The sequence below is a fragment of the Pavona decussata genome, unplaced genomic scaffold (assembly GCF_977016875.1).
Source record: "Pavona decussata unplaced genomic scaffold, jaPavDecu1.1 SCAFFOLD_120, whole genome shotgun sequence".
NCBI lineage: Eukaryota > Metazoa > Cnidaria > Anthozoa > Scleractinia > Agariciidae > Pavona > Pavona decussata.
This window is the reverse complement of record NW_028145534.1, coordinates 830209-856297: the sequence shown is the minus strand read 5'-3', so window position 1 is coordinate 856297 and position 26089 is coordinate 830209. Positions and strand designations below refer to the sequence as shown.

Here is a 26089-nt window from a genome sequence, read left to right as displayed (position 1 = left end):
CCAATTCTCTTGAAAGAGGAATGTATGGATTTCCTTCTATGGGTTTATATCCAAAAGAGATTATTTCTTTAAAAAATCCAGCTGCTGCCATTCTTGTTAAAGTTTTCCAATTTTTCAATTATTACATCTGTTGCTTCTTTATAAAGCTTGGCTTTATTATTTGTTTTAATGTTTATTTTTGTCCCAGAATTAAAATAAGGTCTATCATCTATTTCTCCAGTCGCAAAATGATTGCAGGACAATTTACAATGAAGAACAAACCTGACTTTTATATTTCTATTTTTTTTAAAAAAAGTTATTGGATCAATACCACTAACTCATTTTGTCATAAAATTCTTTGTAAATCCCATGACAGCTGTTCTCTTTTCATTAATTGATACATTCGTTATTTGTAAAAGTTTAATTATTTTTTCTTTGAGAGTTTGCAATTCTGGTTTGACTTGCTTTGCAAAATATTAAGGAATTTTATGGAAACAATCTAAAATCTCTTGAATTTCAGCTTGTGAAACTTGATCTGTTTTCTTTTTTTCCAAACATTTAATTTTTTTTAATCATTCCTTTACCCTTATCCTGGGGACGAGATTTATATTTTGGTTTAACAACTTTTGTTGGTTTCATTTTATCGAATTATCTCATTTCTTTAAACCACTTTTTATTCAATTTTGTTTTTTTTTTCTGGGTCATTTTTCTCTCCCCCAAACAAAATTTCATTTAATGCAGGCAAATAGCTTTTAATTTTAATGTTTTTAATTCTGCTTCAAATATTACTTCGAATTTTGCAGCTCTCACTCGTCTATCAGTTAATTCATTTTCAACGTATGAAATTGTTTTATTAATATCATTTCTTTTGTATAAAAGATTTGATAATTTTTTCCAAAGGTTTTTTTTCATTTCGTTTTATAACGAAACAAAAGGTTCTGTCATCCAACATGGCTGCCACATCAATGTCTTTTGGATCTCTAGGGATTGGTTGCAAACCACCTATTGATCTGTTCGAAAACTGTTTGGAAAATTGATTTCGCTGCTTTCCGATGATCAACATATGTCAGGAGCCAGGGGAATGGGCTCCTTTAAATGCCTTGTTATAAGCACTGGCTGAGCAGCACGAAAGCTAGTGTTAAACTACAAGTTTTCAGACCTATCACTTCAGCCCATCTAATTTAGTTCCAGTTGAAAGGGCAGGACGTTTCGCCCCAAGCCCAGTTAGAGTTTGACCACAACGTTGAAGCCAGTTCGTTCCCTACATTTCGATTTCGACTCTGATGTCCAACCCGGTTAAACGTTGTCGAACTCAAAATGTGGGTCTAAAATCCGCTAAACCCAACTTTAACTTCCACGCAAGTCGTAACTTCACTAGCCGGCTGCGTGACAGCCGCATGAAAAATATACAGGGCGCGAAAAAGAGCGAGGAGCGCGAGGGAGACACGCTCTCCCTCGTGCGCCATATCAGTATTTTTCATGCACCTGCTACGCACGCTAAAACTTCATAGGTTTGTATTTAAATATTCGCAAGCAGTGAAAGAGACTGCTTCGCCACACTTGCAGCTTGTGCTAAACACCTACGGAAGGGAAATGATGAATCAGGGATAACGCGTAACTGAAAAAATAGATTAAATTCAATATTAAATAAGAGAAAAATACTCACAGATATTAGGCAACTAAAGCAATTGCGAAAAGAAAGCCTGAAAAAATTCAGTCTCCAACGGGATTCGAACCCATGACCTCTGCGATGCCGGTGCAGTGCTCTATCAACTGAGCTATCAAGTCAACTGGGAGCTGGTCATATTGGGAGTTCGTAATAACTGCGAGGATCTTTTTTCTATTTAATCTTTCATCCGCAGTTAAAAATAAATGTTTAATACATTCATATTCATGAATTCAATATAACGAGACAGCTGGAGGCTAAAACACATTTTTATTCATCAGAACCTACAGATTTAGGATTACAACTTACAGATGTCCTGTTTTACAGACTGCATATTATATACGGTCAGACTAAAGTCTATTATATTCTTATTTAATGAATACATAACCTAGCGAACTTATGAACTTATTTGAATACATCAAAGTCATTAAGACAGCCACTGTAGTTTTTCTAATCAATGCTTGGTTTATTACAAATGGTCTTTGTCGGGGGAAGAGCTGATGTTTCTGGTATTACCCCTGGGAATTTTGAGTGCAGGAGTTTGTCCATAGCTCAAATGCTGACCTATAAATCTATATTTAGACAAAAATATCTACAGCTACCCTATTGAAACTGAGCTACCTTGAGGTTTTTTCAAACACCAACGACTGACAGAGTTATCAGGCAGACAGAAATTTATTTATTTTAACATAACTGAATGATCTGAATAAACATTCCTCCAGTGGACCTCTAGTATATAGTCTGAAAGAGCACTTTAATAACATTTACTAAAAATGTGATACAGTGTCCCTGGCCTGGTGTATGCAGTATCTTTGTTCAATTGACATGTTGTTGAAACATTCACATTGTTGAAGTGACAGCTGACCCAAACAAAGCAATTTCTTGTCTATCATAATTAATGGTAATTACTTTCTATTTTTTATTCATACAATGGTATGGAAAATCTACTCACCTTTAAGGTGCTCAAAACAAGTTTCTTATAAAACACAAATTAATATGCTACTGCTAATGTCAGTGTACTACCCAGGGATCCCTGAAAATTGGCTGCCAATGGAATCTATGGGATATCTGAAACACTAGAGGGTCTACAAGTATGGTATCCTGGTATTACTATTATTTAGTAAATAAGCCCCTTCAGGCGGCTGGTATATCTGAGGATATTTCCCGAGGCTGAAAGACTTCCTAGAAAAAAAATAACAGTTGGCTAAAAAGCTTTTAGGGAAACTTTGAAGTATTGAGGGCAATCTTTCAGCCGAGGGTATTGTTATGCATATCATCTGATATGCCAGCAAGCCAGAAAGGTTTTGTTTTCATGCCTAACTGTGGAAAAGACAACAGAGCCACTGATGGTCTCAAATTTAGACATTTTACCATGGTGACTAACCTTAGCCTACATGTAGTTCACAGTATAAAGAAAAAGTCTTAAACTATGGTAGCATTTCAAGTTGCATTCAGACAATAATCTGATTTTAAAGAATACTGATTTCAGTCAAAGGCGACTATTGTCTTCACACTGTCCATCTAGTCATTTGCCTTCATTTGGAAGAAATCTGGATAAAAAATTGACAGAGAGAGGGAAAATGATGGTGGAATTCTTCTCAACAGAGATGGTGGTCAGTGTTTGCAAGTAACGCAGCTGAAGAGCAGACGGCGACTCAGAAATGGTGTCAGCAGCTTCCTTCAGTGCACGAGATGCATTCATCTCTCCCTCGGCAGCAATCACCTGATGGAAATAAACAAACAACCCGGGTACTGGTATATCAAAGAGATCTTGCAATCCCTATTTCCTCACACCAACTTTCACATTTGTCAGACAGGGAAAGCGCACATGGCCAGTGCGTAATGTATCAATCTAACAGTAATGTATCAATCTAACAGTAACAATCTAGTCAGTAATCGGAGGTCCCAGTTGTCCAATACATGATTTTGTTAGTTCATTCCTTACCTTGATCATTAAATAGTATGTAGATGAAATTTGTGTCTCCTCGATTTATTACGTTGGCGACGAGGAAAACATGGCAACCTACGGGAACGTAGGAGATTTTAAGGAGTCAGAGGAATGGTGGACTCAATACGCGGAACGACTCGAGCAGCACTTTGCCGCAAATGAAATTAAAGATACGACGGAACGGAGAGCTATCCTGTTAAGCGTTTGTGGATGCAAAACGTACGGGTTAATTCGAGATCTGTTACAACTCAAGACCTGTGCCAGGAGACGCGAATTTGAAAGTAATTTGAAAGTGAAAGTGATCTACGAGACGCTCGAAAATCACCTCTGGCAGTAGCCAAGTGTAATCGTCAAGCGATTCAAATTCTATAGCAGGAGTCGACTCGAAGGGGAATGTGTTGCGGAGTTCGTTGCTGGACTCAGGAGACTGCCGAAGCATTGCCAGTTTGGAACAACACTCGAGGATATGCTGCGCGATAGACTCGTTTGTGGAATCAGCGACGATCGCATTCAACGACGACTGTTCGCCGAACGGGAACTCTCCTTCGAAGAAGCGTTGGAAATTTGTGCTACAGCAACTGAAATGGCTTTGAAGAATCTCATTGATTTAGGCGGGAAATGCACAACGATGACAACAAGGTCAACAAAGTAGACGAAGAAGCTAAATCTCCGAATTATACAGTCTAAACCACGATCCCTAGGGCTGTAAATTAAAGGATGAATTTAAGGATGATGTGGAAGGAAAAACATGATGGTAATCGACACTGGTGCGCCAAAGACGATATTAAATGAAGCCACGTATAGAAGATTGCGTGACGCGTTGGGTCCACTTCAAAATCAAAAGCGGTTCTAAGCACGTAGACCGGAGGAAAGATTCCAGTGCTAGGAGCTGTTATGGTTCCTGTAAAATATGGAAATTTCAGCAAGAATTGGAAGCCCTAATGGTTTAAGGTAGCGAACCGAAGCTACTGGGCCGAGACTGGCTCGAAGTAATTCGTTTCGATTGGAACACAATTTTCAAATTGCGAACGATAACCCCCGAGCGGCACTTCAAGACGTCCTCGCGAAATATCCAGATGTCTTCGCTGAAGGTCTGGGAACCCTCAAAGGAGTAAATGCGAAGATCTATGTTTATCAAGATGCAAATCTGAAATATATTAAAGCCCAATCGGTGCTCTATGCATTGAAAACCAGTGTGGAACTTAAGCTCGAGAGACTAGAGCGTGAAGGAAGAATATCGCCTGTGGAATTTCCGGAATTAGGAGCACCAATTGTACCTGTCGCTAAACCAAATATGTGAAGATTTGCGGAGACTACAAACTGACAGTAAACTAAGTTTCTAAACTCGACAACTATCCAATACCTAAGACAGAAGATCTGCTGGCTACCCTAGGAGGTTGTTAAAAGTTTACCAAGCTCGACATGTCCTAAGCTTATCAGCAAATGACCTTGGACAAGGAATCGCGGACGTTTACGACTATCAACACGCATAAAGGCCTTTTCCAATATAACAGACTGCCTTTTGGAGTCTCCTCTGCACTTGCAATTTTTCAGAGAGCAATGGAAAACCTCTTGCAGGCATTTCTCATGTAATCGTGCGGATGGACAAGAGCCTTATCAGTGGGAAGGGTGACAACAATCACCTGGCCAACTTAGAAGCAGTGCTCAAGAAGCTGTCTGAAGCTGGGCTGCGGTTGCGAAAAAAAAAGTGTTACTTCATGGTGCCGGAAGTCACCTACTGTGGTTACGTGATCAATGGTAGTAGTATCAAGCCAGTAGCAGCTAAGGTGGAGGCCATAAGAAAATGCCCCAGTGACTGAGAATGTCACACAGCTGCGAGAACTCCTGGTAATGCTGAATTATTACCATAGTTTCCTACCAGACGTAGCTACAGTACTAGAACCACTCCACAAGCTTCTAAGGCAGGGTACAAAGTGGTGCTGGAAGACTGAACAGCAGGTGGCATTCGAAAAATCCCAAGAACCTTTTCAGTCTGCAGATCTCCTAGTAAATTTTCAGTCAGAACTGGAACTTTATATCTTGGCGAGGGATGCCTTAGATTATGGAGTAGGGGCGGTACTTTCCCACCGGATGGCTGACGGAACGGAGCGCCCAATCGGTTATTCTTCAAGATCACTGAATACAGCCGAGCGTGGCTACTCCACTATTGAAAAAGAGGCTTTGGCTATTGTCTTCAGAGTGAAGAAGTTTTACCAGTTCTTGTATGGGCGGAAGCTCATCATACAGACAGATCACAAACCGCTGGAGGGGCTGTTTAATAAGACGAAGGGAGTACCGCCAATAAGCCGCCCCTAAAGTTCAGCGGTGGGCCCTGACCTTGTCAGAGTAAGAATGTAGGATTGTCCATAAAGCTGGGAAGACAAACGCCAATGCCGATGCACTAAGTAGACTTCCTTCCTTTGTCTATTACGCCAGAGTTTGTTCCTGTACCAGGAGAGACGTTTTGCTATTGGATCATCGAGACCACACACCAATAAGCTCACGTCACATCCGAGAATGGACGAGGCGCGACCCTGTACTCTCAAACGTGTATCTGTTTACACTTAATGGGTGGCCACATCATTGCCTTGATGTGTAGTTACACCCATATTTGAGCCGAAAAGTAGAATTAACCATAAAGAGTGGATGCGTTGCATGGGGCAACGGGGTAATAGTACCACCACAAGGACGAGAGCAAGTCGTAGCTGAGCTTCACGAGGCCCATCCAGGTATTTCAAGGATGAAAGCGCTTGCACGTGGTTACATCTGGTGGCCAAACATGGATCATGCGGAGCTAGAAAATGCCGTAAAGAATTGTTCACAATGCTAACGACATCAGAACGCCCCAGCAGAAGCACCCCCTCACCCATGGGAGTCATGGGGGTGGCCAGGTCAACCCTGGTCAAGAGAGCACATCGACTATGCAGGGCCATATAAGGGTCACAGGTATCTAGTGGTGATCGACGCACATTCCAAGTGGAGGGATGTTCACATTATGCATACGACCACATCAGCCAGCACCATCGTAAAGTTAAGGGAAATTTTTGCAACCCATGGTCTTCCAGAAACCATCGTTAGCGACAACGGGTCCAAATTTCACGAACACATTTGAGATTTCCTGGCTAAAAACGGTAACAAGCACACAAGTTTTGCAGTATCACCCAGTGTCAGGCAGAGAACTTTTTCAAATACACTGGGAGAGTTCAGGGAGCTGTTTTCATCTGTATGAATCATGCTCATGATCGAAAAATTAGTGGGTTTTTTATTTACAAATATTTGGTAATTACAGAAGCTGTTTGTTGCGATATTTTTGAAAGCTTCTGCAATGGGGGAAAAGCAAAAATCATGCGACGAGTTGTATGCAAATTAGTCTCAACTGGACTCTACTGCACGTGTGCCTCATCTGACATAGTCCCTTTAAGGGTGGGCCAACCAGGTGAGTGGGATGCAGTGTTCTTACCAACATTTTGTCTTGGAGAGCCCTAGGGCCCCTTTGCCGAACAAAAGGGGTCCTGCAGGAAATGGATTGGGTCAGAGTTAATCACTGTCGCTTACTGGCTTGGAGAAAATCCTATGGGATTTCTCCCCCTTCCACTTTGTCAAGGCTATCTCTCTACTTGATGGGAACTTGCAGCAAGCTGCTTGTTTGGGAGTAATAATAAGGTTCAAATTCACACAAATTGAGCTGGAGTATTCGCATTTCGGTTAAAAGATTTCTCAACTCAACATGCTAACTTCTAAAAGTCGATTTGGTTTGTAGCACCCCAGTGCGCCCTTTTCTTGGCTTCTAATGTGCCATTCAATTTTTCCTGCGGGAATCGTACAAGGCCGCAGCCTGGTAATAACACTGGGGATGAATCTTATCCTGCGTTTATAGATCTGTAACAAATCAGCCCACCATCCAGGCTGGATCAAGTTGATCATTTCATCCATTTCACCCTTTGCTCACCTGCATTTACCTGATTAGGGGTAATATGCGTAAGTCAGCTAGTAGTTTGGGCACGATGATCAGTAAGTAGGTATATTTAATTAAGAACAAAAATATTGATACACACCTGCATAGTCTCACTTTTTGTTTCTCTTTCATCCAAGATCTCACTCAAGTTCTTGTTTCCCAGCACATCATGCAGGGTAGTCTGTGCTAGCAGACGGGTGGAACGGTTTCCATTCTCCACGTTTGTAATTATTGACATGGTGGCATTGCATATTCGGAAGTACACCACAACGCCAACTGCTACAGTCACACCGTCTTTTGTTAAAACCTTAACGGAAATCACACAGTGGAGGCCTTATCTAAGTTGGCTGCATTATTAAACATCTACAAGAATACAATGGTTGCTTTACTAACCAGGCCGTCTGGGGCGAGCCAGGTTTAAGGCTTACCTGAAGTTTTCATTTTGTTCGTCCCTTACCCTAGACCTTTATCTTTGTTTTCAGTTGGTCAACACAGCCAGTGTTCCAGCTAAGAGAGAGGCCTCAGGTCAAAAACCCGAGAAAGTTGACGCCCTGACCCATCAAATTGAATGGTAAGCTCAAGAAGATTGGGTTAGAACCATACCTACTGACCCCTCAAAATTCTTCATCGACTCTCTGACTTTGAAAGTTATCGGGAACACTGCAAAGCACCCTTCTGGAATATCCGGTAAATTATTGGCGGGTCATGAATTAATAAAAACAACATCGCTTCACAATGTTCAAATTGGTGTTCAAATTGGTGTACCCCAAGGCTCCATCTTGGGTCCCTTATTGTTTACGTTGTACATCAACGACCTACCAGATTACTTGGAACACTGTGACCTAACTCTTTATGCAGATGATACCGTTCTCTTCATTTCTGACAAATCTCTACACAAGATCAAGTCCTACATGAACTCAGACTTGGAAAAACTGAACAATTGGCTGAACCAAAATCACTTGACGCTCAGTATAAGTAAATCTAAATTCATGATCATTGGTAGTAGTCAAAGACTGAATAAGATTGATTCTATTTCATTTAAGGTTAATAACATGGATCTTGATGAAGTAAGTTCGTTTAAGTACTTAGGTATTGTTATCAATAATCGTTTAACTTGGCAAGAACATGTTGACCAAATGTTTACTAAGATAAATAAGAAGCTGGGTCTACTTAAACGTATTCGTTATTGCCTACCTTTAGATGCTAGATTGCTGTTTTTCAACAGCTATGTTCTGCCATTGTTTGACTATGCTGATATCGTATGGGGGGATAGGGGTAATTCCACTCTAATGTTGCAACTTCAATCTTTACACAATGAAGCTGCAAAAATAATTTTAGATTTGCCCATTGGATCATCTGCTAGTGTGGCCTTGAATAAACTGAAATGGAAAACTCTCGCAAGACGTAGGGCCGAGCATAGGGCAACTTTTATTTACAAATGTTTGAATAACTTATTTTCTCATCGTTTTAATATTGAATTCAATAAGGATAAACACGATTATAATACTAGATGTAAAAATAATATCCGTAAGAGTGCATCTAGTAGGAACTGGGGGCATTGGACATCGACAAATTTTGCCTCAAACGATTGGAATAAATTAGACCTTTCAATCAGACAAAGCCCATCATTAGCTAGTTTTAAAAGAGTGGTAAGAAATGTAAATAGTCTTTAGTCTAATTTTTATATTTTCATATTCATATATTAGTCTTTATTTTTCTTTTTTTTTTTTTTTTTTTTTTTTTTTTTATTCTTTTTAATTTTCGAGGACTCTTTTGTAAATCACTTATTAGTGACATTGATTTCCTCAATAAAGATTATTATTATTATTATGTTTTGTGACGTACCCATGATGAATAATGGTGGTGCTCTGAGAAGTATGTATAGTTTTAAATGTTACGCCATCGAGATGATTACAATTTTAGAGCAGGAATACCCCAAGCTATTCCAATAGTTCACAATCGTTTTACAAGGAGTTCACATTGAAGGTTTGCCAGGAAAGCTGAATGGTGGTAGCGGGTGGGGGCAAAATATCTAAGGGGTGTAGAGTGGGGCAACACGGCACGGTAATAAAAGCCTATAGTTAGTTTCTCGGTTTCTTGTTGTCAAGACTAGGTGTCACTTGGAGGATTGTCTGTAATGCGATGCGGTGACATCATCTGATGAGGAAATTACATCATGATTTACCACGAGGTTCCACCCGCTCCCTCTTTCCCTTCACATAAGTGTCACTTTGCTGTACATTATTTTCCAACAGATTTTCCCAAACATGTAATCTTTTTGTTCTTTATTTTATTTTGTGGTAAAATAAATAAACTCAAACCCAAGACAATAAATCGTTTCATTACTTCATTGTCTACTTCAAAGTTTGGGTAGGACCCAGTGCACAGGCCTAATCAATGGTTCTTGGGTTTGCTGTACAGTATCTACAATAAATGGGTAAAGCCCAGCGTGAGATTTTCAAGGGTCATTTTTAATTTTAATTATCACTATAATAACTTGTACATCTTGGGGTGATACATCAAATGACACTACTCTCAAATCCACTTTCTGATAGGAGTCAATACAGGGTAGGACAAAGAACATGCCTGAAAAACAACAACAGCAGCAGCATTTCAGGACAGAAGAGTTCACACAGAAACCGGCAAACAACATTGTATGAATTTTTTGTGACTTTTAACCCAATTTCATAACCTTAAAATTGGCTGCCAAAGTGAGCCGCTGACAAGAGGACTGGTGAAAACAATGCATGAAATGCTCCACTGGCTGAACATCTTAGATGGTTAACACAAAGTTTTCTAAATTTCTTTAGTTTTCAACCATGAACTTAAAACAAATTTGGGAAAATCTGAAATTCCATGATTTGTCCATTTTCCAAGGAAAGGAATATTTTTTTTTAACATCAAGGACCAGAATTTTATTCTCCAACTTTAAATTATCGAAGGTTAAAAAAAGGTGTTTAAACTTGTCAAAAAGAAACAACATTAAAACTTAATTTTACCTAGTCCTTTTGCTCCCCCTGGCAGCAGTCGACCAAGACAAAATATCACTGCTCTCTCATATTCCTGAACAATCTGTTTAATTTAAACAAATGTTTTAATTTATTATTACACGAGGGGCTACCTTGTTTAAAGTAGTGTGTGTTGTATTCCGTACTTTGTATTTTAACAATTATAACAATAGAACTCAAGAGGGAGATGAAGAAAAAATTTGAGAGTAAAACAGGTTGGGAACGAAATTTTGACAGCGCTCACCATATGGGCTAGTGTCCTAATAAGAACTGCACCAAAAAAAGCACAATTTGTAAGCCCAAGAAGATTTGACACTCGCCTGGCCAGTGGGCGAAGGCTAATCCCCATCCCTGGTAAACTGTTTAGTATTCACTTTATGAACCATGCGTTACATTCAACTTTGAAAGGCGCAGATTATACAACAAACAACAGTCATATGCCTTGAAAACAGGAATCAGGAGAAAAAGAAGAAAAAACTATAATTACGCTACAATCGCATAAAGTTTTCTAGAAGGAAAAGTGTTGTAGAACTGACAGAAAAAATTAGTGGGAAACGAAAAGCTCACTCTCCCTGCCCCCCACCACCCACCCCCCCCCCCCTCCAAAAAAAACAAACAAACAAATAAAACATCCGGTACATACATTATCAAAAAATCTTCCTCTAAGTCAACATAAATTCAATTAAAAACAAATTAATTTTTCCAACACTCGTCGGAATGAGATGTTAGAATTTTCATAGTTATTTTGTCTATACATTTGGCTAGATCTGCAAGCATACCTTAACACAGAAACATAGTGACAATGGCAAGGTACAAGTAAACATCAAGAGAGATACATGTGGCAGCACACAATCACATCGGCTTTCAGAACCACCGCCTGAAAATACAACATTCAAATAAAATTAATTATTAGCAAATTTTAAAAGTTTACAACCATAAACTACACTGTACCTACACAAGTCCTTCCTGTCTGTATAAGAATGTTTGGATTATTCTATTTTCATAATTCATAAGCCCATTGACATATCAAATGGTGGATAATACATCACGTGCAGTGAATTTATATCGTTAAAACTCCTCTTTATTAGTATGCGGTGCTTTATCAGCTGATAAAACATTCCTCGTTATTATGCGGTGTATTATCAGATATAAAAACATTGCACGTTACTTATTAATATGAATTAATTATCAACACAGCAACTGACATAACAAATGGTGGGTGCATTTGGATTTTTGTTTTTCCTACCATTCTGCCATTCCAGAAAAATTTCAAATGACCACTTTGTCACTTCATGAGTTGACTTTGGAGTAGTATTCTCGATTAAATTAGGCTTCCGAAAAGCTCTGAAACAGGACGCCATGTCCTCTTCGGTTAGTAGAAGAAAAGTTCAAAACACGTGTTAGATTTGATTTTCTTGCATACTAATTTAAAACCTAATGTTTTTCTCGCATGCTAATTTCCAACGCTCACAAAAGCATCATTGTTATGAAATCTATTGACACACGCTTTTCCAGGAATGTTTTTGAAGCCGTTCAAAAAACTCGCAGCACGTGTTTTATCGGGTCTAAAACCACTCGGCACAAACATTACCTAACCTGCTGGTCCAAAAATACGCTGTTGGTCATACAGTTACACTAGAACTACTTAGACTAACTAGAAAATTACCATTGTCATCAACAGCTCCATCTGAAACAGAGAAAATGTCAATGTATTAGTCAAAGAACAATGTCTGGTAATAATAAATAACCTGTATGCGAGGATGCATTGTCACCAGTGTTGTTACGTTAGTATTAGTGACAGAATGTGCGTCTCTGCAAGCTCAATGTTTATTTATGATTTATGAGTGATAGAACTTGTATCACTGTAAGTATTTTTTTTTTAGATAAGCAAAACATAGAAGGCCGCAACAAATATTGAATATACAGGCTATTTTCAGTTAACATCTTCTTGTCTTTGCTATATGTTTTTTCTGAACGGCTCTAGTTTTTTTTGGACAAAGGGGAAAAATGAGAAATATAATAAGAATAAGAAAATAATTGTATAATAATAACTTCAAATTGAAATATTCAATCCTTAAACGCTTCTGTGAAAACACAGTTCATGTTAAATAATTGATAAGTGTATAATTTGTTAAGTTATCAATCTGGAGAACCTTTTTGTTTCAGAACTTGGCTCATCTCCGGTGTAATCTCCACTGCTGACATCATGACTGTCACTGTAACACATATGTATGGTTTTCCACGCAACAAGGAGGAAACACGACAACAAAGAACTACAAGAACCATGAGAACCAGAAGAACCACGAAAACCACAAGAGCTACGAGAACTACGAGAGGCACAAGCAGAGAACCAGAAAACCGGAGAACCACTTTAATTACGAGAACCAGAAGGTCTACCCACAGCAATGACGAGACGCGAAAAAAGCTCAAACAGTTGAAGCACGGGTACCACGATACTCAAAAGAACGGCAACCAGGTCAAGCAGGTAAACCACATAACACAGAAGTAACCAAATAACCACGAGAACCAGAACTGCGAAAACCAGAAAAGCCCAAGAAACACTAATGAAGTTGAAGAACCACAAGAAGAGGATGAAAAGAGCCACGGGAGCCGCGAGAATCAGTAGAATCCCGAGAGCCACCTCACCTACGGTAACTTTGGGAACAACGTCATCTAAAAACAAACAAACAAAAAATTAAAAAACAAACAAACAAACAAAAACAGGAAAATCATGCATATCTGCAGGAGCCATAAATAGGGATGGAGACAGTAACGAGATGCCGTTTTGACTTGTGGGCTTGTCCCCATATGTGTTGTACCAAAAAATCTATTTTTGTTGCGGGCCCATCTTGACAGTGACCAGCGGATTGCGTATTACGCGTGCGTGCTACGTTTATAACAAATAACTTTAAAATAACTTTTGTTCTGCAACCTAAGAACGATCAAAATGCGAAATAATTATGTGTCAATTAGAACAGTTTATCACATGGGATCCCAACCTCGTTCCCAGGGTCTGAGAATCGAGGTTGATGGGATCCAAGCTTCTGTCACATGGATCGAAGGACGTTTTGCTGACATTGTTGAGGCGAGCTTCGAGGACTTCCAGCGTAATTGCATTTGCTGTAGGTTATTTTTAAGGTTAGTTAAATTATATTGAATACTGATTATTGTTATGGGCGGTTAAATCTTCTGGTAAACCACTTTCACCTATTGAAGGAGCTGTTTGAGATGTTCCGATTCACGATCACGGAGCTGAAGCGACGCCATCGAGCACATGGTTTTGAAATGCGAAGATATACTCCTCAGGTTACCTTTTTTGCGTTTAAAAAGTTCAATAATTTTTGCTGAAAGCATTTTTTTATTTGCCCAAGCGAAATTGGCCCCGTAATTTGATCACCTGTTATGTTCCCATGGATAAATGCATTTCCTTTTTGTGTTTTGATGCGATTGCATGGGAAAAAAAACAAATCATAACTAATTTTAGATTTGTTCTTTTCCAGCCAAATTTTCAGGGAATGTTGCTGACACGAGAGGGATCATTTTCTCTTTCAGTTCTTTGTACAATTACATATCACTTGGAAAAAACACATTTTCCTCTGATGTAATGAAATGTTTTGGTTAATTTTTGTTATTTTAAGATTTTTTTATACACTTTAAAATGAGATATTGTCAGCCATATTGCTGTGAATGGTTGTCGAGATATAAATTAAACGTTCGATGTGGTAAATTTCGCCTATTTTTATAAACTTTATGTAAGCTATCACAGAGGTGTAACGTATATTGACAACAAACCCTAAGATTGCGTAGTACGCTATACGGTCTGAAAATCATCTTCAACAGAGACATGCAGGTTTTCAATGATAACTACCCAACGCGGTGGCCAACCAATTTCAATGCTAAACAAAAGTTTCATTGAAAATCCCTTGACTCAAAAGTGTTCTGGCCCGCACTTTAGAAAACTGATTGCGCCACACGCGAGCGATGCACACACGTGAAAATGGTTAGGATCACGCATGGAGAAATTGAGAAATTTTCCAGTCATTCAAAATGGCGACGGGCCACTATCCGCCCTGGGATGAGGTTAAGTTTGTTGACCGAGGCCCACATTGGTACACCCGTAGGGTTAAAGAGGCTATTCACATAAGACTTCACCCTGACAACATTAATATGAATAATGGAATTAAAATTCCGGAGGCGTGGATGCCCACGATCAAACAACACAGCAACCGATCGGTACCAAGGCGGACGGCCGAGGGAACAATTTCTAGTCTGAACGACAAGGATCGAAATCCTCCAATCAACAACAACCTAAGAGAGGATCGAAACGCACCAACCAACACAAACCAAGGTGCTACTTATACTGTCACGCAATCAGTCGACCCCATCGCCTGGTGAAGACCAGGCCCCAGTTGTTCAAAGGCCGGATAACTTTATCCGCTGGATAAGGCACTATTCGGGGTCTAAAATATGCTTCACGTTAAACGTTTTCCAAGGTTTTCGTACACTCCTAAATTAGATTGAGGTTAGAGTGTGCATATTCGCTTGTACACGATGAAATACTGAAATCTTTGCACAGATTGAAACTATTGGATAGTGACTTATCCACTGGATAAAGTTATCCGGCCTTTGAACAACTGGGGCCAGCAGTATAGCGGTCGAAACGTCGCGATCCACATCTTTGTGACTCAATCGCGATACAAACGATTAACTTATCTATCATTTCAAACCACGATGACCAACACCTTTCATGATAAATAGATTTCATTTTGCCTTGCGTCTGTACTCAGATAAAGCACAGATGACGTCAAAACGTTGCGAGATGATCTGATGTTCTAACCTCGTTTTGACGTCCTCTGTGCATTATCAGAGTACAGAACACAGCAAAATAATGGGAATCTAAGACATGCAACAAGGGCTCGACATTTCGGAGTCATCTTGCATGTCTCTGCTTCAGGAAATCCCTTTGATTAAAATGGAATCTATTTGTTTTATACAATAACTATAAGACATTTCAACACATTTCGGGAGCATCGCGTTGCCTGAGCTGAGTCAACAACTTTCCAGCAAACTCAGTTTTAGACTACTAAACAAATGCAATTGTGATCCTGTAAATTGGAGTATAATCCGAAAGAGTTTCACCAACAATACTTTCAAAATTGATCTTTATCCTATAAGGAAATCCTGACCCCAAAATATTACAGCATGTAAGTCGCTTCCTGTCGCTTCCCTGCGATTTGTAATCGATAACTCGTCATTACCGGATTTCTGTCGGCGACATATTTCGACAAATATTTGCTTCCTTTTCACGTCACAACAAAGTTCTAGCTAAGGTGACCCTCAACGGTCTTTGTCCAATTTTTTATCGGGCAGTTTTCCTTTCCTGCGAAAATTTGCCTGTTTGTCCGTTACTCGAAAAACAGTTTGCATAACTTCGTTGATTAGTCGCTGGCAGGACTCTAGACTCTGATCACGTGTGCCGGTCACACCACCCGATGAAGTTGATTGTGTGTCTATACTCTAATCACAAACTCCGCTACATATATCAAAACGCGAGTTTTACACTGTTCATTGTATAATGTAACGTTTCAAGATGGAACAGACATATAACCTCTTTTCTCGATTTCTCGCACTTAATAGGAACATGCACAACGACTCGATTAGGGAGCGTCTCCTTCGTGGACACAATTATTCATTTGTAGAATATCTTTAAAATAATATGAATATAATTATACAAAGCTATATTTACAGTGCGACTACTGTTACCGGAGTCACTTAAACAAATTAAGATGACTGATCAAATCACAGGACACGAACAACGAATTCCCGCTGAAGTCGATCGAACCAATCAGCGCTTACAACCAAAGACAGCTGAAAAGATTACAAAGTTTTCACAAAGAGAGCTAAATCAGAGGATTCGTTACCGAACATTTCTTTTAGTTGATGAGAAATATATTTAGATTTGGCTCAGAGAATCACGCAAAGACAAGTAGAAGATAATAGTAAAGAAGTCGAAATTCAGTCGATTATCTTGCAAAAGGCGGCGTGTCGGAGTATCTCAATAAACTGACTTTTGACAAGCTTCGACAAATGATATTTAGAAACAATACATGAAAGTTAAGGAGAGAAATGTTTTTTCTTTGATGTCTGTTTTTCTGGGCTTAGTAGCTGACTAACTTGTCTATTTGCTCTACGCCCTGACGAGGACCTGGCTTTGTCAGTAATATCAAAATCTCAGAACCTTACTGATATCACCCGTTTGATATTCTGTTTGATCTTCTGCAACCCGGCAACTTTGCGAAACTTTGACGCGTATATATATAAGTTTTGTCTAGATATCCGGTAGCCGGGCAGGATTATCAAATATTACGTGTCCGGCAGTGCGATAATTTCTCAATTTCGAGTCGATTTATCCAATACTATTTTTGTTTTCGTTGCAAGGCGATTCAGAAATCGAAGGTCCTTGGCGGCCGATCATTCTGCGAGCTCGGACATACCATGAAATCACTTCAGTCCTGAGTTTGAAAAATCACTCAACTCACGGACACGGTGCCTCGAAGTTAAGTCTAAACTCGTAAATAATTTTCAAGTCTGATTATTCCGAGATTTGCATTTGCGGAGCGGTGACGGAAATTGCAACAAATTGAGGACTTTAATGGACTACTTCTAAAATAGACCCGGAACGGAGAAATTGTCCGACTGCCGGACACGGAGTGCTTTGAAAATCCTGTCCGGCAGTTTACACCGCAAACTCACAAATAATTTCCAAATTTGATTATGGCGAGATTTGCAGATACTGCGGAGCGGTCAGCGAAATTGACTCAGCAAAATGAGGACTGTAATAGACAACTTCTTCGCGATTCAAACGAAGAGAGCATTGGATCAAAGGACTATTTCGCGTAAATTATCCTGTCCGGCTGCCAGACATCTAGACAAAGCTAATATACGCGTCAAAGTTTTACAAAGGTGCAGGAGTTGCGGAATATCAAACAGAATATCAATATCAATGAGGTTCTTAGATTTTGATGTTACTGGCAAAGCCAGGTCCTCGTCAGGGCGTAGAGCAAATAGGCAAGTCAGCTACTAAGCTCAGAAAATCAGACCTCAAAGAGAAACATTTTTCTCCTTAAACTTTCACGAATTGTCCCTAAATATCATTTGTCGAAGCTTGTCAATAGTCAGTTTACTAAGATACTACGACGCGTCGCCGTTTGCAAGATAATCAACTGAATTTCGACTTCCCTACTATTACCTTTGCTTGTCTTTATGTGATTCTCTGGTTCAAATCTAAACATTAACTTCCCATCAACTGAGAAATATGTTCGGAAAAGAATCCTCTGATTTAGCTGATTTAAATTACTCCTCAAGTTTGGCGCGAAATTTCAGCGTTAATGTGAAATTACAAAATTGCTATGGTAACGTTTCCTATATCTCAGTGCCAAGATGGCGTCAACGTTTGAAGATGTTACTGATGAAGGAAGTTACGGTATTGAAATACGTTACAGAAAACCTAAATTACTCAAATTTTTGCAAGGCTGATCGGACTGCGCCTGAGAAACTTAACAGGACAGCGACATAATAGAGACCAAACCGAGAATAAAGAGAATGTGGCAACCGTGGACAGCTGTTTCGAGCTGGTTGGCTATCGTCAGCACGGTGTGGCACAGCAAAAACGCGAGTCGAGTGGTCTACCAAATGCAAGTGGTAGTGATTTCGGATGGACCCAAATTCAGACATCCGTCCACGTACGTCATAGCGCGTGACTACGAAAGCTAAATACGCGAAAGAGCACAGTTAACTGAGTGAGGGTTTTTTCGAGAACTGGTGTGATGAAAATTTCCTTGAGAAAAACCCTGAGACGGTTCGTCCGGAGCAGTTGGATAAAGTACTCGAGGGGTTTTTTGCCTGCGTGTGTAAACAAGACGGAACCGACCACGATTGTGAGCGTAATTTGTCACCCATGATATTGAAAGGTAATCAATTGGTATACTCGTGAAAAGGCGAGGGAAATTATTAGTCAGAATTTTGACAAAACGCAAGTGAAATTATTTCTTTATTTCACGAGCATACCAGTTGATCCGACATATACATATCAATAGCTTACAATGCACGTTTTCTCGTTAGCGAACATTTAGTACGATAAGATACAAACGATAAAGGCGTAAATAGTTTAATTATTGACTTACTTGTTTCTTGAATGGCGCCGTTTCCCCTGCGTTGTATTTGTGCCATAAGGATCCTTCAACCCTTCCTGCTAAACTGGAACACAATATTGCCGTGTCATGGCAAACAGGTGTTCAGGCTGCACAATTTTCACCGGCCAATCATAATTACACTTTTACAATTCATATCACGTGGGGTGTCCGTGTTATCGTTTACGGGAGAGATTCAAGATAAATGAATAATTTACGCGTTTCTGGAAGTAGTATATAAGTTGGCGGTACGAGAACATTTTTAAAAATGATCTCTTGCAGTGCCAACTCGTATACTACATTTTCATCTGTTGGGCCTAAAAATATGAAACTATATGGTTTTCAAAAAGAACTGCTATGTAGCATTCTGATGACCAACTTCCTCGGGAACGTCCCTCTGGTATGACATCATTGATGTCCTCTTTTCTGAGAATGTCACGGGAAAGTCCCTGCGGTATGACATCATTGATACTCTGTTTTCTGAGAATGTCACGCTATGGTGATTCTTTCCTGTTATTTTTGAAAACCATACAGTTTCATATTTTTAGGCCCAACAGATGAAAATGTAGTATACGAGTTGGCACTGCAATGAAATGATTACAAAAAATTTTCCACATCTTGTATAAAATTGCATGTAACTTCCACAGCTTGTGTAAAAATCTATGAAATACGCCGCTTGCTTTGAGACAGTTGCAAAGTCGCCGTGAAAATGGTTTAGATAACATTGGAGAATTTAGATGGAATTGGTGGTTCCAATTTGGAAAATGTATCATCCAATGGTTTGGTATAATCAATGAGTGATCAAATCATTTCTTTCGCTCTTTCCACAATTTCCTATAGTTCTGTCTTACGCGAGAGACGTCAATATCACGCGGTGTTGCTGTCTCACTTTTGCGGTCTGTGATTGGTTCCAAAATTGTAATTAACAATTGCGACATTGAGCTGGACTAGCTAGCCCTTGACTGGTCAAAACTGACTGTGACTGGGCGGGTCGCTTTATTCAAATGGCTTTTCAATCTCTCACGCGGAGTTGATTGAACTTTCAGTTTACTGATTGAAAACGGACTTCAGTGCTCTTATTTCAACAATTTTCTTCAAATTTCCCTCTTCACTGGAAATCTTCATTACAAATGGTATGTTTATACAATACTTTTTAATAATTCATTTTAATAGAAACCTGCAATTCTAAGAGATCTGAAATAGCGGTTATGCGTTGATTAAATTTAATATCGAAACTTCAAAACAAACTTCTTCCAAAACAATCACGCGTTTCCGATTAAAATTATTCTGATTGTTTTTAGCTTAAGTCTTGTTGACTCATTTTGCCATTAATAGAGGCGATGTCACGTTAACAACAGTTAACATTGTCATGAAATGGGAAGTCACTTGCCATTTGGGAAATTAATGTTAATATTAAATCTGGCAAGAGTTCAAACTGGAACAATTGAAAAGATTAGAGAACGACTGCTGTTCTACGCTCGTCGCGTTTACAGTTGTGGCCGTACTGCTGTAGACAGCTGTAGAGCATCTTCCCGGTTCTTCCAGTCGATCAAACATATCCTTCTGTGTTTGTACGGAGTTATGACTGTTGGACTGGATGGAGGTAGGGTTGGGGTGCCCAGTGAGCTCAGAGATTGCCAGTGGATCGAAATGACCTCGAACACTTTGAATGGCTGTTTTTCGACCTAACGAGTTGGTAAAGTTCCTCTCGTTTTGAATTTCTGCCTTCTCAACCATTCGAGCGAAAGTGGGTGACAACCATATTTAATTTTTAACACAATTGAATGTCACTTTTACTTTTTAATCTAAAATTTAGAGTTTAGAAACTATTTCAAACAATTTACCGTCCATTTGTTGTCGGAGTGGAGGTTCCTTTTGAGACATAAAGATTACCCACCTCTGAGTGTTGAAACAGATGATGATGAAGATATACGATTCACATGATTTAGATAGGACATTAGTTCAACCTGGAGACTTACCCTCACATCGGGCAACATTTTTATTTAAATTGAATATATTAATATATAATAATTCAATGAATTTAAAACATTTTTTTTATTTCAATCATATCGATAACAACATGAGTAAAGAAAAATTAAAAGAGATTAAATCCTTGTACAAATCTTATCACAAGCAATTTTGGTGTCATAAAAAGGTTTATAAACAGTTTAAGCAAATCAATTTATTAATCAATACGCCTTCCACCTCTCTTATCATCATTGGAACGATAGTGGGTGGAATAACTTTGAATCCAATATCATTGGGAATAATTTCCAGATTAGGTTTGTTATTGAAAACATTTTCTGAAATAAAAAATTATAAAAAACTATCAAAACACACTGGTGGATTTGAGATCTTTCTTGAGAGGGAATGATTTTAATCACACAAATTTTATTACAATTAGAGACTATTGGATGAAATGATAATTGACCTGTGTCCTCCGATAAATTTTGAAAAACAGTATAACAGGGTTTTCAACCTATAAATTAGAAACGTTGTTTCCTATCAATTTTATCTTTATATAATTCATAAATTTCTGAGAACCACTTTTCATACTCTGATTTTATTTCATAAAAATGAAGAAGATTTAAAATTCACTTTATTGTGTATTTCAAGAGAATTCTTTTTTTTCTTTCTTTATCAACTTGCAAATAAATTCTTCCATTACTTGAAAAATTAATTCTATTTTATCCTGTCTTCTCCAGGAAGGTTCATATCATTCAAAACTTTCTGTATGCGACAGAGATTATGAGCTGCTTCTCTATATTTACCTGTAAAATGACAATGATCTCCTACTTTTTCACCCTCTTTGAATTCAATACCACATATATGACATACAATTTCGTTTTCAAATTGTTTTTTTATCTTCTTTTGTCATAATTCCTTGTTTTGGAAATTTGTAATATTTTTTATAAATCTTATTCGTAAGTATTTGAAGATCTTGAACAAAATCTTCTGATGCATTATCTTCTTCACCCTGTCTTGAATAAATAAAGGGTTCCATTACACATTTTATTGAACCATCAGCCTTGACTGACAAGCAAACAGTATCCACATGGAGTATGTTTTTGATATTTTTTAGTGAAAGAAGATTCTGGATTTTGAGAACAATTCTGAATCGAATTTGTAAAACACTCAAAATCAGCATACACCACAAAAGGCTCCTTTGCTTTTCTATTATAGTTTTTAAAACAAAGAAGAGGATCCTTGGGCATCTCAGTTCTGGCAGGTTCATTTGACTTACAAAATGTAGCGTGTGTTTGCAATAATTCTTTTTTGTCAAAATGAGAAAAACACATTTTACAAAAATATTTTCCCCATCGTGTTTATTAATTTGTGAACTGATTAAACTCGAAAGATTTTTTTATTAGACAATAATGTTTCTTTTTATCGTCTGATAGTAATAACAAATCAATAGATTTGCAAGCATCTTTTTTATTAATTTTAAATGGATAAATCTTTTTTATTTGCGTATCCTTAAACATTAATTTCTGTCAAATCAGTAGTTCGTCTTTCAAATTTTTCAATATCATGAAGTTTAAATGGAAACTCAATCCCATCAAAATTTAAATTATCTTTTTTTTTTCAAATCACCAATTCTAACTTGATTATTCTCAAGAGGATTTAAATATCTCAAGATACACCATTTAAAATATTCATTATCTTTGTTTTGAATATTAACTGTGGCTTTTTTCAAAGCAAATTCTCTTGGAAGCCGGGAATATATGGATTTCCTTTTATGGGTTTATATTCAAAAGCGATTATTTTTTTTAAAATCCAGTTGCTGCCATTTTTGTTAACGTTTTTCAATTTTTCAATTATTTCATCTGTTGCTTCTTTATAAAGCTTGGCTTCATTACTTGTTTCAATGTTTATTTTTGTCCCAGAATTAAAATAAGGTCTATCATCTATTTCTCCAGTCGCAAAATTATGGCAGGACAATTTACAATGAAGAATAAATCTGACTTTTATATTTTTATTTTCTCTTAAAAATTTGATATTTTTTCTTTTATATTCTTGAAAAAAGTTATTGGATGAATACCACTAACTCATTTTGTCATAAAATTCTTTGTAAATCCCATGAGAGCTGTTTCCTTTTCATCAATTGAGATATTCGTTATTTGTGAAAGTTAAATTATTTTTTCTTTTAAGGCTTGCAATTCTGGTTTGACTTGCTTTCCAATATATTAAGGAATTTTATGGAAACAATCTAAAATCTCTTGAATTTCAGCTTGTGAAACTTGATCTGTTTTCTTCTTTTCCAAACTTTTAATTTTTTTATTCATTCTTTTACTCTTATTCTGGGGACGAGATTTATATTTTGGTCTAACAACTTTTGACGGTTTCATTTTATCCAATGATCTCATTTCTTTAAACCACTTTTTATTTTATCAATTTTGTTTTTTTTTCTGGGTTATTTTTCTCTCCCCCAAACATAATTTCATTTAATGCAAGCAAATAGCTTTTAATTTTAATGTTTTTAATTCTGCTTCAAATATTTCTTCGAATTTTGCAACTCTCACTCGTCTATCATTTAATTCATTTGCAACGCATGAAATTGTTTTGTTTATATCATTTCTTTTGTATAAAAGATTTGATAATTTTTTCCAAAGGTTTTTTTTTTCATTTCTTTTTATAACGAAACAAAAGCTCTGTCAACCAACATGACTGCTACATCAATGTCTTTTGGATCTCTAGGGATTGGTTGCAAACCACCTATTGATTTTGAGAACTGTTTCGAAAATTAATTTCGCTGCTTTCCGAATAGTGAACATATGTCAGGAGCGAGGGTAATGGGCTCCTTTAAATGCCTTGTTACAGGCACTTGCTGAGGAGCGCGAAAGCTAGTGTTAAACTACAAGTTTCCAGACCCATCGCTTCAGCCCATCTCTATTTTAGTTCCAGTTGAAAAGGCAGGACGTTTCGCCCCAAACCCAGAAAGAGTTTGACCACAACGTTGAAGCCAGTTCGCCCCCTTACGCCTACATTTCGATTTCGACCCTTATATGTCCAACCCTGTTGAATGGACGGTTCAACGTTGTCGAACTCGAAATGTAGGTGACCCTGTACGTGTATTGAGTTCACCCCTCACTTTTAATAAAACGAATTTGATGGAGAACAACACCTACGGAAGGGATATGATAATCAGGGATAACGCGTACCTGGGGAAGTACTTGGCACCACTGAAAAAATGGATTGAACTCAATATTAAATAGAAGAAAAATACTCACAGACAGTCCGCATCTGCGATTGTTTAATGAATTCAATATAAAGACAAAAAGAGAGACAGCTGGAAGCTGAAACACTTTTTTTATTCATCAGAACCTACAGATTTAGGATTACAACTTACAGATTTCCTGTTTTACAGATTGCATATTATATACGGTCAGACTAAAGTCTATTATATTTCTATTTAATTTAGTTGTAGCAAAATGAATACATAACCTAGCGAACTTTAAATGAACTTATAATTCGAATACATAAAAGTCATTAAGACAGCCGCTGTAGTTTTTTCTAATCAATGCTTGGTTTATTACAAATGGTCTTTTTCGGGAAAAGAGCTGATGTTTCTGGTGTTACCCCTGGGAATTTTGAGTGCAGGAGTTTGTCCATAGCTCAAATGCTGACCTATATATCTATATTAGACAAAAAATTTTAATATCTACAGCTACCCTACCTTGAGGTTCATTCCAACACCAATGACTAACAGAATCAGGCAGACAGAAATTTATTTATTTTTAAATAACTGAATGATCTGAATAAACATTCCTCCAGTGGACCTCTAAGGAAGTAATGTATATTTTGAAAGAGCATGCACTTTAATAACATTTACTAAAAATTTGATAGTCTCCCTGGCCTGGTGTATGCACTACCTTTCAATTGACATGTTGCTGAAACATCCACATTGTTGACGTGACAGTTGACCCAAACAAAGCGATTCCTTGTCTGTCATTTAATGGTAATTACTTACTATTTTTATTCATACAATGGTATGCAAAATCTACTCACCTTTAAGGTGCTCAAAACAAGTTTGTTATAAACCACAACATTAAATAAATTAATATGTTACTGCTAATGTCAGTGTAGCACCCAGGGATTCCTGAAAATTGGCTGCCATGGAATCTATGAGATATCTGGGACGCTAGAGGGCCTACAAGTATGGTATCCTGGTATTACTATTATTTTGTAAATAAACCTCTTCAGGTGGTTGGTATATCTGAGGATATTGCCCGAGGCTGAGAGACTTTCTAGGCAAAAAATTAGCAGTTGGCCAAAAATCAAAGTTGTTAGGGAACTTTGAAATATTGAGGACAATCTTTCAGCCAAGGGTATTGTGATGTATATCATCTGATATGCCAGCAAGCCAGAAAGGTTTTGTTTTCATGCCTAACTGTGGAAAAGACAAAACAGCCAGTGATGGTCATGGCATAATTTGGTGTCTACTGTCATTATAATAGAACAGTTGGGACCTAAACAAATTAATTTAACATTCTTTTTTTGTTTCTTCAAATTCCTGAACATCAAATGGATTGTTATTGTCTTATAGCAGCCATCCGATTTTGTACCATGTGATATTTGTCCAGTGAGAGTGCACAGGAATTATTTGGTGGTTATATTGTAGAATATAAAACCACAAAATTATTAACGCTGTATAGACACTACCTAGAAATGAACATTCTCAAACTCATTAATAATTTGTGAAGAGAAAAAAAGAAAACTACTACCAAGAAGGCAATTTGGAATGCGTCTCGTCAGATTTCCAAATACATTGAAGTCGCTAAAAAAAATTCTGTATCTTGGTTTTTCAACCCACTTCCCAGTCTAGTCATCCAGGGTTTGTTTACACATCACAAATGTACAGCACTAAATTGGCTAATGATTCATGGGGAACAATGACAGTCTATCAATGGTCATTGAAACTGGCGCTTGCACAATAATAACTTTTCACATTACAAAAGTTTGATGAGCTCAGATTTTGACATTTCACCATGGTGACTAACCTTAGCCTACATATATATACTTTGCAGTAAAAACAACAAGTCTTAAACTATGGTAGCATTCCAAGTTGCATTCAGACAATTATCTGATTTTAAAGAATACTGATTTCAGTCAAAGGCGGCTATTGTCTTCACACTGTCCATCTAGTCATTTGCCTTCATTGGGAAGAAATCTGGACAGAAAATTGACAGGGAGAGGGAAAATGATGGTGGAATTTTTCTCAGCAGAGATGGTGGTCAGTGTTTGCAAGTAGCGCAGCTGAAGAGCAGACGGTGACTCTGAAATGATTTCAGCAGCTTCCTTCAGTGCACGAGATGCATTCATCTCTCCCTCGGCAGCAATCAC

At 37.9% G+C, this 26089-nt stretch overlaps 2 protein-coding genes and 1 long non-coding RNA gene across 8 annotated transcripts in view; 1 reads left to right on the top strand and 2 right to left on the bottom strand.

The window, feature by feature from the left end:
• Positions 1-1896: 1896 nt before the first annotated feature.
• LOC146469707 (mechanosensory protein 2-like) overlaps positions 1897-26089 on the bottom strand; it is a 36747-nt gene continuing 12554 nt past the window's right edge. For all 3 annotated transcript variants that reach the window (XM_085123012.1, XM_085123013.1, XM_085123014.1), the window contains 2 exons: positions 24603-26089; positions 1897-2439 (listed from right to left, as the gene is read on the bottom strand). In XM_085123012.1, the coding sequence (XP_084979138.1) occupies positions 25892-26089 (198 nt within the window). In that variant the 3' untranslated portion in view covers positions 1897-2439; positions 24603-25891. The remainder of the gene's footprint in view (positions 2440-24602) is intronic.
• Positions 2433-25153, top strand: LOC146469708 (uncharacterized). Its single transcript, XR_014867168.1, has 2 exons — positions 2433-2604; positions 24762-25153. It is a non-coding gene; the product is annotated as an uncharacterized LOC146469708 (long non-coding RNA).
• LOC146469709 (mechanosensory protein 2-like) lies at positions 2956-18813 on the bottom strand. 4 transcript variants are annotated; one of them, XM_085123015.1, is made up of 8 exons: positions 18740-18813; positions 12710-13229; positions 12223-12243; positions 11336-11433; positions 10548-10620; positions 10052-10134; positions 7649-7855; positions 2956-3368 (listed from the first exon to the last, which is right to left on the bottom strand). In XM_085123015.1, the coding sequence occupies exons 2-8, from the start codon at positions 12840-12842 to the stop codon at positions 3171-3173; spliced, it is 813 nt and encodes a 270-aa protein (XP_084979141.1). In that variant the 5' UTR covers positions 12843-13229; positions 18740-18813; the 3' UTR covers positions 2956-3170. The 4 variants fall into 4 exon arrangements, with proteins under 4 accessions (XP_084979141.1, XP_084979144.1, XP_084979143.1 ...); XM_085123018.1 differs by lacking the exon at positions 7649-7855; XM_085123017.1 differs by lacking the exon at positions 12223-12243.